This window comes from Stegostoma tigrinum, chromosome 30 (assembly GCF_030684315.1).
Source record: "Stegostoma tigrinum isolate sSteTig4 chromosome 30, sSteTig4.hap1, whole genome shotgun sequence".
Taxonomy (NCBI): Eukaryota; Metazoa; Chordata; class Chondrichthyes; order Orectolobiformes; family Stegostomatidae; genus Stegostoma; species Stegostoma tigrinum.
This window is the reverse complement of record NC_081383.1, coordinates 18,956,556-18,975,012: the sequence shown is the minus strand read 5'-3', so window position 1 is coordinate 18,975,012 and position 18,457 is coordinate 18,956,556. Positions and strand designations below refer to the sequence as shown.

Genomic DNA, 18,457 nt, shown 5'->3' with positions numbered 1-18,457 from the left:
GCATGAAACATTTAGAAGGAAAAATGCTACAGTGATGCATGTGAGCACGTCATCTCCAAATCCTATTCCAAGTCATAACTCAATGACAAAGTCAGGATGGTGTAAGATTCTGTAACAGCAAACCCCAAAAGGATTGCAGAAGCACCTTCAGCATATGAACTGCAGTGTTTCTAGATGGTGGTGAACCAGCTTTCTCAGGAAAATAATAAGCAATAAAAGAGCTCCCCCAACTATAAAAGTTCATCTTGTGAACATTTGTACTTACAAACATGATCCCATTTAGGGATGCAATTTTAAAGACCTGACATACAAGTATTTCCTGTACTTAATAACACTTGCTTTACAGTGTCCTGAATCGTGTTCGGACTTGTGTGCAAATCGGCATGTGAATGGACTGAAGAATGGAATCCACTAAACAACCTGATGAGTGCCTGTAAATGTTAATCTTACTAGTTATATCTACTTGAGGAAAAAAAAAGGCTAAACCAGATAGGAAAACTAGGTTTTGACTAAAAGTTGCTTGCAAAATTCAAAATTTACTAACAAAATTATGTATTTTGTCTAATTTTACATAATGAGACTCACTTAAAAACTTTGTAGTCATAGATACAAGCAATTGATGAAAATGGATGTAGCTCAAATTAATATCAGCTTATCTTAATACTCATGCTGTAAAGTACGATAAATGAGCTTTCAACTACCATATTAAAGGGGAACAAAATCACTAAGCATTGATAAGTGTAAGCTTGAAAAGGTTGCATTTTGAAATGTGATCAAATAGCTTTGTATTAAATTACTTTTTATAAAACCTACTAAAAGGTTTAGATTTTTAAAAAGCTTTCTATTGCAAACATAACATTAATACATTGCATTCTAAATTTTAAATGCTGATTGAGAAGGTATAATGCTTTCCTTCACCATTTTCATAAACAGAAGTGGGACCTTGTGACGGAATAAAAACCATCCATTAAATAGCTTGTTAATCAAAATGTGTTACGAGAGAAAACGAAAAACCAGAATTTAAAAATTAAGAGCAACTGACTGGAAATTGTCATGGTGCTACACATTAACGAAGAGAAGACTTGCAACAGAATGGAAGAGATCAGTGTGGACTATCCACTGATCTTTACAGACTAAGCTTTACTCAACCACTAACTGAAGCAAATCCATGACTAGCCATTGCAGATTTGACCTGCATGGAAACATCCTTTTGAACAACTGTTTTTACTTGTTTTTTCATACAAATATTTAGAAATTAATATCAGCAACCGATCTGAGAGACCAGAAGTAGGTGACTGGATGTATGTGATAATTGGTCCTACATCGTCAGGTGATATCAAATACAATAAATCAGTTATCAGTGCCTTGGCAGCAGAATAATGTATTCTGCATTACATGATACAAGGTGACAATATGCCAGGGTCAGGCTCTAATTGCATTCACGTAAAAGTCAAAGTTTAACTGGTGATCAGGCTGCAAATCATGACCCAGTTTAGGTTACCTTTGTTAAGCATGACTGCCACTGATGAATTGAGTCTACATCAAATTCTGCCTCAGAAACTGTACATATTATCAGACCATAAAACATGGGTATAGGGTAGGTCATATGATCCATCAAGACCACTCCGTTGATAAATGTGATCACAGTTGATCTAGTAAACCTCAATCAATTTTCCTGCCTTATCACCGCAACTTTTGATTCCTTAATGATTAGAAATCCATCTCAGCCTTCTATACACTTAACAACCCAGCCTCAACAGCCTTCTGTTGTAAGGTATTCCACAGATTCACCATCCTCTGGAGAAACAAAAACCCTTGACTCTAAGAAAAAGAGCAGCCCAATCTCCATTTTTTCTGTTACAGAATAAGTCTCGGAATAAAGCGATCTGAACAGGCTCACAAGCAAATAAAATTGAGAAATGAGAAAGAATCATAGACTAGAATCTTTGAATTAATAGAAAACAGGCCATTTGGCCCATTAAGTCCACACCGATCCTCTGAAGAGCATCTGACCCAGGCCCCTATACCTGTAAACCTGCATTCCCCATGGCTAATCCACCTAGCCTGCACACGTTTGGACTGTGGGAGGAAACTGGAGCAGGCTGAGGAAACGCACACAGACACATGGAGAATGTGCAAATTCCACATAGACAGTCACCCAGGGTGGAACTGAGCCTAGGGCTCTGGCACGGAGAGGCAGCAGTGCTAACCACTAACCCACTCCCTCAAAAAAAAATTTAAGCTTTATTTTAGCAAACGTTTAAAGACACCTTATGTAAAATAGAACTGACTGGTCAAGAGAAAAATGCAGTTAAAAAAAAAATTGATTTGACCAGTTTACTTTCTGAATGCAAAAGAGAAAAGTTGCATGGGAATGAATGGCGATACATTTGGTCATGTGAAAATCTGACAGAAAAGGCACACATAAATGTTTCTGTGATATTTACTATTACTTTGGAATTGTTTGCAATGGTACTCATGGTGAATCTGAGGACACACTGCATTTAAAAGGCCAAGTGTTCACCCCCTAGAAACTAAGCAAGAAAATTCAGACATCCATTTCATCCCTTACTACTCAGGTGAGCGTGGAACTAAAAGACAGGAGTGCGACAAATAGACCTACCTACTTTTAATATGGAAGGAAAGAAAATAGATTGGTACGTTACGCTGGTATAGCAGCAGTGCTAGGACCTCACCACATCACATGCATAGCACTGAAAAAATGAGATTCAAAAAAGTCAGCCAGTCCAATAAAATCTGGACCTGGTTACATTCATGCATACTTAATTACACTGCTCATAGGAGGTAATACTTATATCTCTGTCTGAGCAAAATCTCCTTTAAACTGGATAGGTATCTAATGCAGCAATGCTCCACAGAGGGGACCAACAGACCAAACACAACGGAGATGCCATGCAAGCATTGCAATCCTAAAATTATGCACAGTGTTAAAAAAACTGCACAAAATGAGGGCAAACCTATGCTGTCAGTTACAGTGGGCATCAAGTTCAACATCAAGGAAAAGAGAAAGTTGCAGATATTTAAAAACAAAATCAAAACACAAGTCAAACACTTGGCTCCAAGTAAAGTGAAATATTTCAAAATTAAGAACAATTCGATTTTTACCTGCTTAGAAACTCGGCCTTTATCTTCATTCTTTACTTCCTTAGACTCATTGAAAATCCTTAGACATTCCTCCATAGGATCAGATTCAAATTCAAACTCCTTTTCAAGGCCAGGCAAATCAATTTCATCTTCATCTTCTGAAGGTATGGAGTGTTGCACACAACTTTCTCCCTTTTCATTATCAGTGGAATTGGTGCTAGCAGACAGATCGTGGTCAGAGTCTGAATCTAATTCACAAGACATGGCAGCGGCAGGTTTATCAGTACTTTCTTCATCACTACTGTCATCACCAAACAAGTCAGTATGACTGAGTGTTCGTTTTGTTAAGCAAGCTTTCTCTTTTTTTTCTGGATGCTTTGTCTTAACTTTCATAGATTTTGACTCCTTCAGCTCCTCTTTTCTTTTGCTACCAATATGAATCCCATTTTTATGCGTCAATGCTTTAGATTTGGAGTTGCCATTATTTTTGTCAGACTTCTGGATACTTGCGATCTTAACTTCATGACATTTGATCTTTCCTGCACTATCTAATGAACTATTCGACCTAGATTTTGATTTGTTTTCACCCCTTACCTCATCTAATTTGCACATTTTTGATTTATCCACCTTTCTATCAGAATTTCCATTTTTAAACTTCTGCTTTTCTTCTTTGGTCTTGCTTTTGTCATCTCCTTTCTGCTTCTTTTCAACAACTGAATTACCCCCATTCCTTTCTTTGTGTCTAAATGTCTCCTCTTGTTTTTCTTGTTTAATTTCTTTTTCACAAGTTATTTTCTCCTTTTTGTTATTTTTCTCTGTGTGGTGGAAAGATTTGATTTTCGTGCTGCCCACTTTGTCATTGCATGCCTTCAGCTTTGAGCCATTCAGATCACCACTTTTATTCTTTTTATCCTTATGCTCTTGTCCTTTGGGTTTGTCTTTATTAACTCTTGAAACCTTAGATGAATGTCTATTAGACTTCAATTTTTGTTTTTCTCTATTCTTGTGTCGTTTGTTTTCAAAACAGCAAACATCACCTACATCATACTGAACCGCAATCTCTTTCACTGACCGTTTATTCAAATCTTTAGCCTTTGAAGGAAATCCTCCATCAGGTTTGGTGTCACAAAGCACAGCATTTTGAAACTTTGAAGTGTCCCCAAGACTTTGCGGATAGTTATCATTAAGTTTGCTTCTTGAGTCTGAAAACTCCATTTCCTCATCACAGATCTTGGAGTTCAAGCGATGGCAACGCTTCTTTCCTGCAGGTGTATAGCAATCTTCTGAGCGGTTCTCTCTGGGCCTCTTGGTTCCAGGTTCTTTTGTCCTTTTTTTGTTCATTAGCCGTGCTGAATAATTTAACAAAGGATCATACTCTAGATCAGTGCATGGCTTGGTGTTGTCAATTACATATTTATTACTGGGTATGGAGGTAGAACATTTGACTGGCTTATTCATGAGCGTTGGAACATATTTTAATGAATTACCTTTTACATCAGCTTCATCGTCTGTGTCCAAAGTATACTTACTGAAACAAGCAGTAAGTGCAAGTGGAGTAGGGGTGTACTCTACGCTGCTATTTAGACCATAACTGTCTGGATTATATTCTAAAGAGTTTGTCAGCTCATCCTCAATAGGTAAAAGCTCTGTGCAATTCTTGTTCTTGCCAAGTGCCTTCTGCGTGGATGGCACTGAAGGGACATATTCCTCTTCAGTATCTAAAAGATCCTCATAATGCAACAGCCTTTTCTGCTCTTGTTCAACTTCATTCTTGACAACTTCGATGGCTTTGTTGACCAGTTCCAATTCGAGCGTACTGGAGCTGGATTCTGTAAATTCACTTGATATCCCATCTCCATTTCTTGATGAACCCTTAGGAAGCTCAGGATTATAAGGATCATATCCATGTTCTAAAGAAAGACAACATTAAAGTACCGTAAATATTAAGATTTCAAATATATCTACAAAACTGAAATTAGTCTCCTATAAATACAATTTAATCCTACCAAAGTAGCACCAGAATAAATCAATGAGAATAAACTGAATGCAAAGATCATTTGACAAAAGTACATTTTATCATGAAGTACTTACTATTTCTTTCACTTTCCTTTTCTCCAAAGCAAAAAAAAATGATGCAAGTTAGAATAGACAAATGAACGAGAATGGCATTAAGAAAATGGAAAAAAGTACAAGTACATTCGGTGAAAAGTTAGAGCCAAAATGTTTGTGTTTGGTTTAGGAATCCAATCACAAAACGAGCCTGTTGAAAACTGAACTAGGTAGGATAGTTACAGAGTGAAAATGTAGTGGGTGAAAATCACAAGCAGTAGCTTCAAAAAGTTTCCTCTTCAGTTCACAGCATTCATCAGCTAATTGAGATTCTGGTTCAGTGTAGTAAGATGTAAAATATGGTATGATTTCTTCCCTTAAACTTTTTCTTTCCTCAAACAATCCTAATTCTATGCAATAAATTGCCAAAGTCTGGGAGTGACTGCCTCAGGGGTACACATTGTCTTTGTTTAGCTACCAAAGTCACCATAGTCCTACCATACCATAGGGTGAACCTCTCACCAGAGACACGCGATTGGGAATGGCTTAACGTGAGGGCCACCATGCCTCACAGGAGGGTGGTTAAGAAAGAAAGTCTTTCATAGTAACTTCAGCTGATATAGGAATTAGCATCACTCAGCCAGTTCCAACCAGCCATCCAGCCAACTGAGCTAACTGACCCCAACAGCTAGATAATTCTCTACTGAGAAGCAAAACAGAACCAAAATCTTAATTTAATGGGAGGCACACAGAGATATCATCAGTGCTTCCAAAGTACCATTGATAAAAGCTTAGGAGCTTTGTGACACCCCCACTGTCATCACAGAAAGATGAAGATTGATGGATTTCTAGTTACTAACGACATCAGGTGTTTTGGGTAACATAGTGGGGTTGGGGACAGATGATCAGCCACAATTTAATACGGCAGAGAAGGTTCAAGGCACTGGAAGATCTACTCTTGTTCCTACGTTCCTCTGTTCTGGAAGTGAAGACAAAATAACTCTTAGTTTGTACATTTCACCTCTGTTCGAAGACAGGATAGCCATTAAAAATTCTCTTCTTTGTTAGCTAATCTAACATCCTGATCCAGATATCGACAAGAGGTGAGCAGGTTGCTGCAGTTACAAGTTAGGAATATACTAGTGAATCTTGACCTGAAACCAAGTTTTATTTCAAGCTCAATAATCTTCAGTCTGATGGAAACTTAAACTGAAACTCAAAATATATCAATTTTTGAAACTGTCTACATATTTTATTATAGGGACTTTCCGAAAAGCTTTTAGTTCCCCAACAATTTTCTTTACATCAGGTACTAGTATCAATTAAACTGCTACGCATTCCATATGAACTCTAAGTATAAATGAAACGCAACACAAAAGGCAGACTGCAATTGTCAATAAAAAAACTGAAAGAACTGCAGATGCTGTCAATCAGGAACCCTTCTGAAGAGGGGTCACCAGACCAGAAATGTTAACTATTTTTTTCCTTCACAGATGCTGTCAGACCTGCTGAACTTTTCTAGCAACTTCTGTTTTTTGTTCCTTCAATTGTCGATGATTTGATAATAATTTAGTAAAACAAATTTAGAGATAATTACAAAGGTCATCAACCTTGTCATATGATCGCTGTTCATGTTCCCGCAAATCCTGTATGATCCAAGTACCTACAGTATTTTGTTTCAGATTTCCAACATCCATTATTTGAAGTTAAAGATCCTGTACTAAGAGGGAGATCTATTCAGGTTCCTAGAAAACAATTAATTTTCAATTTTTTTAAAAAAAGCATTTTCATAAAGAATGTTTTCTTTTTGGTTATTGATCCGAAATAGGCCATATAGCACTGCTAAATGCCAATCTTGAGTGACTTACTAAGCAGACTAGAAATAAACAGACCCCTTTCAAAAAAAAACTCCTATATTACTACACCTATCAGTCAATCTTTTTGTCGCTGAGCTGTTTTACATATAGACAAATCAGTTAAATCAAACAGAAACAGATTGCAGACAATGATATTTAGAAAGCATGCTAGACAGTTTCTGCTTCAACACCATCATGAGCGTTGGAACATATTTTAATGAATTACCTTTTACATCAGTTTCATCGTCTGTGTCCAAAGTATACTTACTGAAACAAGCAGTAAGTGCAAGTGGAGTAGGGGTGTACTCTACGCTGCTATTTAGACCATAACTGTCTGGATTATATTCTAAAGAGTTTGTCAGCTCATCCTCAATAGGTAAAAGCTCTGTGCAATTCTTGTTCTTGCCAAGTGCCTTCTGCGTGGATGGCGCTGAAGGGACATATTCCTCTTCAGAGATCAAAAGCCAAGACAAGCTATGATTTTATTTCATTCTTCCTGTACGTCTAGTACCTGGAAGCTAAGAGTTTCTAAGAAACCAATTAAACCACTAACAATTTTTCTCAAATGTCATCAACATAATCACCACATTTCTGCAGTTGAGTTTTTGGCTCTACAACAATACTAGCTATGTAATTATCATGTTTATATCTTTGAGAAGTTGCCTTCTAAAATATAAAAAACTTCAAATTTGTAAAGTCACAGACATTGCTTTCTAGAAAGCAGATCACTCAAGAGAGGCATATCACAAAGAACTATAATGGTATACATATGATTGAAAAATGTCATGCTGCTTTAATGCAACTCTTAGAATCTTAACTTTGCTAAAATACTGACAAATTCTCCTAAATTCTCATGACAACTTAAAAAAAAGAACATTATAACCAACAGGTTAGCCCAGAGAAAGGATGAATACTCTGTGACCAAGGGTCTACCCACACCATTATTTTTCAATCTATGTGGCTGCTGTGAATAAACTATCTTAAATCAAGGAAATTCATGATTGTTGAGTTGCATGGGAGAGAAAAGCTATGATAATCAACTTTTCATGGATTAGCAAAAAAGGCATTGTGTGAAGATTCCAGGAAAAACTGCTCTGTAACCCTCACACCACATTTTATGGAGAATTTTAAGATGATGTAGAGTCAACAATATCGATGCATCCTCAGGTTCTTTAATTCAACCGAAGAATTAATTTATTTCAGAAAAAAAGCAATGCAGAATTTCTGGAGACACAAAGTTCTTTGTATAAACTATAACTTACAAGATGTTCAAATTTCCAACCACAAATCTGCAGAGAGTTGTAAGATCTCAACAGCATTACTATAATGACACAGTAATACGATTCTATTTTCGGAGTTTGGACAGAAAAATCAAACTCGAATTCTTAATTGTTTTTAAGTTATTTATAAGCACTGAGGTGCGGCTTTGCCAGTAATGTCAGATTTCTGGTACCTATCTCAGCAGGGGCAAGGGGACAACCAGCATCACAGCAAAGTCGAAAGCTGTTCCCACCTAACATTTGCATACTTCCAAAAAGCAAAGAAAAGGGGTCAGATTAAAATCATCATAAAGTGCATTATAGAACAGAAAATGTTTCATGTGAATCCTATTTCTGCAACACTGAATGTCAGACATTCAAAATCCAAGTCTGCACATTTATAATCCGTATATTGAGCAAAGTTGGACATATCAATTTTTTAAATAATTTTTTCTAAATAACCTAGTGACAAATTATTAGTTACATTGAACATGAAAGAATAAAATGAACTATGTGCCCTAAATAAACACATAATGAAGCAATAATCAGAAGCAGTTATACCTATACTGTGCAATACATAAGCCTGTACAGAACAAACTATGCCTTAAAAGATAACTACTAGGACTTATTTGAATGCATCAACAGTTCAATGTATTTTTTAGCACAATGAATCAAGCATTTTATCTTAAATGCACCAATTTCCAAGCTAAACAGTAAAATTCCTTGCAGGGCTACATTAAGATAGAAACAAATACAGTATTATCCATATGAAGTAAGTATTTACACTAGAAAAGCACAAATTTGTACAAAAATTACAACACATTCTGATATATCCAAACATTTACACCCCACAATATTTTAAGTGTTATCTACCTAGAGAACAATTTACCCACAGAAAAATGCCATGCGCTATTCCTTTCCAAAGTATAAAATTAGATTTATAGGCAGACGGATACCATAATTTTGGTTGCTCAACAGGTACGAAATATACTTGTTCATGTCCTCCTAGAATTCAAACTTGCACTATACCACTCTCTGCATCACTCATATTTGCTACACGCACTGCTGACGAGGGACCACTTGGTTTCTGAAGACAATATGCTTTTAGTATCAGAGATCCCAGGGTTACGCAGCTGTTAATATCTCATTAGGCCATCCCCTAAAAAAAACATCTCTATGAGGAAAGTACTCATTTCGCAGCAATGATTTCATGTTCAACTTACACTTCATAATTTTGAGGCTTGCTCAAGATAAATATTACTTTCACAACTCCACTGACCTGTAGAAAAATTCTGAGATTCAAACAGTACTGGTTTCTAATTCAAAAACATTACTGCCAATGCTAAAAAAGGACTGAACCTTCAACTTGTACAGCTTTCTAGACTAGTTCAGCTCAGGCTGGACAGTACGTATACTCTGACAGATCCTAACAGATGTTCATTTGTCCTCCCGCAAAATTATATGAACTTACGTTCAAAAATCAGACCTGAAAACAATATATTTACAGCATACACCACACTTCAAATTCTAAACATGTGTCAACGCCCAATTTTTTTTCTTTGGTCCCAATCGGGAGACCTTGGGGAATTAAACTCAGCTCAAGTCAAAAATATCTAGGTGCAACTCACGCAAAGGTAAAAGCAGAGGCAGCTTTGCAAATGACTCACATGATTGAAGTTCTATATTGTGTGTCAAATTAAGTAAGTCCAATGGGATGGCACTAGGGTCAGCCCGAGCACAGAGTGGGATGAAAAGTCAGCCCAGACTTCACCTGAATTTGCAATGATTATTACTGGGCATCAGCTGAAAGGCTCAGATACAATGCCACCTACAAGTAAGCAGGCTGCTGATCATACCAACTTATTCATGCAAAACCGCCACATTGTAAGAGCAGATATAAACCACGTGAGAACACTGGCATGCCAGTTCAACATTAACAAAATTTGGACAACTTTCTTCTTAAAAATCAATTCATTATCACGAGATTGTTGTCATCAGTTCCTTAGAATAGAGGTTGCTTTAGTTCTTTGTTCTTTAAATGCTAGACAGATTCTCTGAAGACTGACGCCTAATTTTGGATCCAGTGAAGGCAAGCTGTCTTATGAAGGAGTGGAATTTGCAACCTGGATCAGCTTCCGTTGCCGTTCACCTCAAGGGTGACTCACTGAGCCTCAAAGTGAATAGTGCCTTGCTAGATTAGGTGGTGCTATGACAAGCAGTCAGCAGCTTTCTATACCCAATCAGTGTTAATGCCATGCTTTACAGTGAACTCAAGTGCATCCCTACTCCTTTTAGCCACAGGACAGCTTGGAGAAGAGAACTTGCTGAGGCTGGGGCTTTCAGACACATGGATGAATGGCCAGTCCATCAGAATTGGTTCTTCAGGAGTAGCACTTTGGAGATACAGCTTCATGGGAGGATGCCCAGGATTCAATGTTGACACCAGAGGCGGAAGTTCAAGAATTTGTGACATCCAGGTTTTGCTGCAGTGCAGGTGGCACTAGAAAGTTTCAGCATCCTTTGCACACCTTATGTGACGTGAGCCATCATGTAATTGTCATCAGCAAACTGATCATGGATGTCCACGGTGCTGAGCTTTGTTTTAGCCCAGAAGCGAGGTTAAAGATCTTCCCATCCAGATGATATCGGATACCAACTGTTGAGTCAGCGCCTTACCAACCACTTCCAAATTGGTATAGGTTTCTAAATTTACCCCTTAATTTATGCTGTCACCTCTGAACTTAACAGTTCTTCCAACAAGTCAGCATTTCAGACTCAATCTAATGCTGTTCTGTACTCAACATCAGAAAACATTCATTGCAGTACAAGTGAAATAACACTCAGAATATTTCTGAAAAATACTTTTACAATGAAGAAACTGATTTTGAAGATATAGTCATGATGGTAATAGAGACTAAGGTAGCACCCAGTTCAAACCTGAAAACTGGCAGATCCAACAATGCAATATTGCCTGCATCAAGCTTTCTGATACAGATGCTACCGTAGGCCAGATATTTAAAGAAAAAGGCAAAGTACGTAGAAGCAGCACTGAGCAGAATATACTCACTCATGCAGACAAATCAGTCATAGGTTTGATCATTAATTTATGACGAATGAAATTATTTAAATTAAACAGAGGAAGGCTACAAACGTGGAAATCAGAGACAGAAAACAGAAAATCTACTGGAAATAAAAACAGCAGGAAACATCATGGAAAGAGGAAGATTATGTTCAATGTTCCCAGTGTTCTGGCCATTTGTTCACCCGAGGAAGCAGTTGGGACTAGACTGCAGTCAGAAGACAGGAAATATTTAAGCCTACCTTGCCTTCCTTGCCAGATACTGTCAGAATTTCGTATTTTTACTTCAGTCAGGTAGCTGTTGGCACACTTCAATGGATTCATACAGATAAGATGCACTTATTCTGAATATTACCCAGTTACCTCTGCTAACATTAATGTATGTGTCAAGTAATAACCAAATTGCACTAGACTGTAAAACTCAAATTATATAGGTGACCATCAAAGTTTCAATGCTCTGGTGGACAGAATTGTAAGTCCATGATCAGCAGCAGCTGACACCTGTACAAAGCAAGGAGGCAATATATTCAGGAGGGGACAGAATGAGGGAAGCTGACAGCTAAGACGGAGGAAGAGAACTGAATATGCCATTTGTCTAATGTTGCAGCGAACACCTAGGGTTAATATCAATTTACCATTAAGTTTGTAATCTGACTGACTTAATTTTAAACTTATTGAAGAAAGGGTCAAAAGCCAAACTGTTAAATGGTTTTGATGGTCTGCACGATGCAGTGCTGAGCCAAAAAATAGACCAGTCAACTGGACAGCATTACAGGTTCTCTCTTTCAGGTCCTATTTGCTCCACAGCTATGTAATTTCTCTGAACAGGCCAAGGAGAAACATCCACAATGCGGTAAAAGAGTCAATTCATAATTGTCTGTTGGCAATATTTTAAGGGCTCTTATGACACAGTAGTAGTGTCCTTACCTCTGAGCCAGGAGGCCCAGAATCAAGTTCCATGTGGTCCAGAGGCGTATGGTATGTTTTAAGGGAATATCTTTGTCTTCACATTCCAAGCTGTAAGGACACAGGAGATAAATTAAGCCTGAGTTTTTGTTTCTGATGGGTCTCTAACATGACTCAAAATGAGTCTCGGGTCAAGATCAGATGTGATTGCTTTAACATTTGTTTATGAAATGGTTTAACAAAACATTTTAAAATCCACTTATTTGTTACTTTAGAACATAGAACATAGAACAGTACAGCACAGAACAGGCCCTTCAGCCCACAATGTTGTGCCGACCATTGATCCTCATGGATGCACCCTCAAATTTCTGTGACCATATGCATGTCCAGCAGTCTCTTAAATGACCCCAATGACCTTGCTTCCACAACTGCTGCTGGCAACGCATTCCATACTTTCAATAATTATTTTATTTATGATTGGTGAGATGGTACACTGCAATTGTGTTATTGCATATGTAAGATGTGTTTCATTGAACTGTTCTAAAATTTACCGCTTCGTATAATGCCTGTATCACAAAAGATGATGTTTCAAATTGTTGTGTTAGGTTGAATTGTTAATACTAACTGCATTCACTACAGTAAATGGCTCCTACTCAATTAACTGTTTTGAAACGTCATTTTTCAAACTCCAAGTTTCAGCAGGCCTCAAAAGTTAGCCAAAACACACCTCAAAGATATGAGGAAACAAAGGAGCAATTTGGCTGCTACAGCAGAAGATGGTCATTGCCAAATGCCCACTGCTGTCATGGTTCCTGTTGCTGTGACACTTCAAAAAATGTGCTGCATATTAAAAACAAAACAACAACTCCAGAGCATCATACCCACTGAAACAAGTTATCATGTTCAAAGATGAAATCAAATCATTTACTACACTATTATTTAATTGTTCTATTTAGCAAAATTTTGTTTCAATTATACTTCTGACTTTCCAAATGCACTAATTTCTTGATAAGAGTACTATTATGGGCAGGGCACCTATTACAAGCAGCCCAAGTTAATTGCATTAAATAGCAAAGCTTTTTTTCCATTTTTTCACTGAAGCACTTGTATTCAACAACTGTCCACTCAAGAACCATCTAACTGCACTACCAGGCGTCACTTGTTACAGAAAATGGAAGACTCCTGCACGTTTTCCCCACTAAACTAAAAGGCAATTAATGTACTTACAGAATTTTGACAGCCACAATTATGAAAAACTTATCCTATGGACATGGGGTTAAATTTGGGTTTTCCTTGAAATTTAGCTCAGCTACGCATAACATAAAATAAAGGCAATGGATCTTATTGGAAATATAACGGTGTTAATGTCATATAGTCACCCTTGCACAAATAAGCCAGAAGTTCAAGCATTCAGAAATGCAGTGAGAGTTATGAATCTCCAGAATGTGCTCCTAAAATATGAAAAGGTTGTGACACCACCATTATACAGTTCCATCATCTGCTTCACACAAATGGAATCTTGTTGTAATTCACCCCTTTCTTCTCTCCCCCACCCCCCGCCCACAAGAACTAGAAAGATTTGCTAATTAATTGCCCATTAAACTCAAAGTCTAGCAATTAGCAGCACAGGTGTTCTTTTTTAAATATGATTATTGTAAGCTGGCCTCTGACCCATCAATCTCTGGCCCCTCATTTAGGTGTAAAATTATTAGTGGGGTATTTATAATTTTAATATTTGACAATTTCAAAATGTGCTTCTTACATTACTTTCCAGTCTCTCTGTTCTCTCTCAATCGAATCTTTCCTTCTCTTTATTTTTCCGTAATTAATTTGATTCTAACTCTCTCTCAATCTCAGGCATTCCATTTCTTAAATTTTAAAACCTCAATGTACAAGGTAAAACGTTGATTCTGCCACTCACTCAAGACTCAGATGCCCTGAAGCCCTCTCCAAATCTTCACATTTCCAGCAAGATAAACTCAGGTTTTTGAGCCATAAAAATATATCAGGCACACTGCAAAATGCTCTGCTTCAGCAAAATATTAAGGTCCCACATAACATAACTAACAAATGCTTGCCAAAACAAAATCTGTGTAAGACATATGTAACTGTAATAACACTGCATAGCCAATATCATTCTGATAGTATCAAGTTTTAAAACTGTCCCCTAATATACAATTCTGCTAAATATAGCTGGTCCCTTATTTAGAACAATGAATGCAAGGGGATGGTGTTTGGGAAATCAATTCAAACAATTAATCCCTGTTGTTTTCTTCCATAACATCGAAGCCATTTTAGATCACAAATAGGAGACCCATCTCTGGGAGTGCAGCAAGCTATGATAAAATGTTGAATACCTCCAGGGGAATTACTAACCAATTCCTGTCCTTTCATGTCCATAGCAAGGCTATCCCTGAACTCCATGCAACCATCAAGAAGAAACATCTACAGGATCCTACAAGCATAATACTGGAAATAAATAGGGCCTTTAACCATGACAAGGTTGTGACATCACTACGCTGTTTTCTCATCATCTGCCTTATTCTTCAATAGCATAAAACTAAATGCAGACAGACATCAAAACAGATGGTTCTTGAAGACAATAGCTAAAATCATCTGTGGGAAATGCCTCGCTAAGTTCAGCAACGTAACCCAATCAAAATCCGCTCAAATTCTTGATACGAAAATAAAACAGCAAAACACTGTACTAATAGAATTTTAAAAGCTCTTGCAGTGCAAGTCACAATCACTCTAGAGGTGTGACATAACATATTTGAACACACTGATTTAAGATATCTACAAATGGAAACTAATGTCATTCGACTATAGGCTCAGGTTCAAATCTTACTTATTCCAGAGCTGTCATAATATGCTTGCATAGGCTGATTAAAAGTATTTGCATGGTGCACAGAGTATGCATATCATTCATACTTGCATGATCTTCACTGCACTATTTCACCCAAGTCACTGTGCAAGGCTGCACATTCTGCAGCACAATTAGTCAGAATATATACTTTTTATGCCATAGACGATGTAATTAGCACAAGATCCAAAATGATGATCAGGCAGACACTGTCGTAACAGTCGTGTTATAAAACAATATTTTAAGCAATAGCCTAGTTCTTTTATGTACAATTTAAGAGATAGACAGATATTTGCCTTCAAGTCTGTAGAGGGATGAACCATGGACGTTGGACAAGGGTGCTTGGAAACAGACAAGTCTAGAAATACCAAAGACACAGATGAGAATTTCAGCAAATAGGCTGAGGCAGAGTTAAGTAATAGTATGGAGAAGGAAATACCCAGTCTTAATAATAGGTGCTGATAAAGGACTCATGGAGTTAAACAGATAATGGAGTACTGTCTGAAATAGTTGCTGCAGAGAGGGGATGAAAAAGGGATGGGGACCAAAGATTCATTTCTGGTCTGGTCACTACACCAGTGAAAGATGTGGTTGCTTTGAAGAGGATACAGAAAAGCTTTACCAAGATGTTGCCTGGTATGGAGGATTTTAAGCAATGAAGAAAGGTTAGATAGACTGGGTTTGTTTTCACTAGAGGAGAGACCTGAAATTAAATTTATAAAATTGCGAGTGGCAAGTATGAGGCTTCTTCCCAGGGTGGAGGGGTCAGTTACTGGGCAACGCAGGTTCAAGATGCAGGGTAATTTAAAAAACATGTGCAAAGGTTTTTCATACAAAGGGTGGTGAATGCACTGCCAGAGGAGGTGGTAGACACAGACTCAATAACTGTATTCAAGAAGCACCTGGACAAATACATGAATAGGAAGGGAAGAGAGGGATAGAGATCCTATAAGTGAGGACAATTTCAGTATGGAAGGGCAAAAATGTGTCAGCACAGGCCCATGCTGTATTATGGTGGTTTCTTCCCTTCATAAATTTAGTTCCGGGAAGTTTCTCCTCATCTAGAGATTAAGGTCTGACAGGCAGTGGAACAGTTTAAAGACAAAGGAGGAGAGGCAGAACTGAGTCGATCAGCATTCATGTGAAAACTGTTGCTCTCATCTTGGATGTCATTAACAAGGGCAGCAAGTAGTTGAAAAGTAGGAAAGAGCCAAGAGTAGGTCATTTGGACACAAAAAGCTAAAAGTGGAGCACAGCCAGGAGAGAGAAACCATTGTTGGTGATTCTCTGCAGGTGAAGTGATAGGGCAAAGCAAAAATCAGACAGTCCCCCTAGCCAGATGAGGGGCACTGGAGCCAAGTTTCATGGGTGCAGTGTCAAAGCTTAATAACCACATAAAAAAAAACTTAAGAAAAGAAAGCGAGCTGAATGCCATAAAGCTCATCAAGCCTGTTCTGCCATTCAAGATGATCATGGTTGACCTGGAGCTTCAATTGAACTTTCCTGCCTGTTTGCCATATCCTTTTATTTGCTGAGAAGCAAGGATTGCCTAGATCAGCCTTAAATGTCTTCACTGATGGCACATTCACAAATCTCTTGGGCAGAGAATTCTAGTATTCACACAGCTTGAAATACATCATCTCAGTCCTAAATGATCAGACCTTTCACCCGAAAATGTGCCCCTTATTCTAGATTTTCCAGCCAGGAAACACAGTATTTCAGTATCTCATTCCTCTAAACTTTAAAGAACATGGATCCAAATTAGTCAGCCCCTTATTACAGGGCAACCCCCTTTCCCCAATCTAAGTCAACCTCACGTCCTGTTTCCAATGCAAGTACATCCTTCATTAAATACAGAGTCTAAAATTGCATGTGGTATTTCAGTTAATCTCATCAAAATCCCTTAGAATGCAGCAAGACACTGATTCTTATGCTCCAGTGCCCTCACAATAAAGGCCAATATGCTATTTTCTACTTAACTACATGTTGAACCATGGTCTGTTTCGTGTTCCTTGTGACAGTACATCCAAACCTCTAGAGCATCAAGTTTCACACCTTTCAAAATAAGTTCTGCTTCTCTATTTTTATAAGCAAAATGAAAACCTCTAACTTCCCCACATTACACAGTATCTACAACCACGTTATCCATTCATTAACATGCCTGCAATCATTACACAGCTTCCTGTGTCCTTTTCATAACTTGAATTCTCTTCACTTTGTATCATCACCAAATTCATGATTAGTAAAATATCAATTAATGATCAGGGATAAGTGACACTACATCCACCATGTGACAATACTGTGGATTGAAAAGGTGATTTATTCTTAAAAGGGTGGAGGCGAAGGTGGAAGGTAGGCTTAGTGATGTAGCCAAAGGTCTGGTGGGATCTGTTTAAATATGTTCAAGTGTTGCCCAAGTTCGACAAGGATGTAGAAGCTCATTTCATTTGAGAAAGCAGATAAACAAAATGAAATGTCCAATGAGCATATGGCTATTGTTGATCGAAACAAAGTTGGTAGGTAGAACTACTGAGGGATTTGCATCACTATCAGAGGAAGTTTCTGGGCAGTATGAGGTGGTGAAAAATGCCATCTTAACAGCATATTAATTAGTACCAGGGCCTACAGAAAGTGCTTCAGCAATCTATGGAGGGACCCTGATCAAGCATACATTGAATTTGAAAGGATCAAGCAAAATAATTTTGATAGGTAGATAAAGGCATTGACAATAGATCAAACATATGACACTCTTGGAGAGATTATTATTTTGCAAGAGTTCAAACATTCACTTCCTGAAGTAGTGAGAACTTATGTGGAAGAGCAGAAAGTTAAAACTACAAAATTAGTTGCTGAATGAATGGCTGATGATTATGAGCTGGTTCATAAATTGGAGTTTGAGTTTGGACACCAATTTCATTGCGTGAGGGATAGAAACTGGGGTACAGAGAAATCTTCAGGTGGGTAAGGGTTTAGGAGATCATACTGAAGACAGTAAAGATAGTTTACCATAGGGTAAAAAAGGAAATCCATGGACGGGATAAAGTGAAGTAAAAAAGCTCAGGTACTTTTACTGCAATAAAGTAGGCCATATGAAGTCAGTGGTTTAGAAAATCCACAGGGAAGACAGATGTGGGAAAACGTGATAAGCCAGTGAGTTCTGTTGAAGTGGTAAAGGAAAGCACAGTGGAAGCTCAAAGGCTCCACTAGAGAATGTTTAACCTGTTCAGGGGTTGGCTGAGAAGAAACTGCCAGATCTCTTTGAAGAATTGACTTGTAAGAGAAAGGTTTACTTGTATATGCCAGGAGGAGCAGGTAAAGAAAATCAAGATTTAAAGAGATA

The 18,457-nt window shown here is 37.8% G+C and overlaps 1 protein-coding gene across 3 annotated transcripts in view; it reads right to left on the bottom strand.

Annotated features, from left to right (window-relative positions):
* Positions 1-18,457, bottom strand: part of rexo1 (REX1, RNA exonuclease 1 homolog) — an 87,551-nt gene that overhangs the window by 44,558 nt on the left and 24,536 nt on the right. For 2 of the 3 annotated variants that reach the window (XR_007250371.2, XM_048560170.2), the window contains exon 2: positions 3,127-5,015. Coding sequence is in view for 2 of the 3 variants with exons in the window: in XM_048560170.2 (XP_048416127.1) it covers positions 3,127-5,015 (1,889 nt within the window). In the remaining variant the exon portion in view is untranslated. Of the gene's footprint in view, positions 1-3,126; positions 5,016-9,225; positions 9,358-18,457 lie in introns of those variants that run through there. The other variant, XM_048560171.2, reaches the window with a different exon arrangement.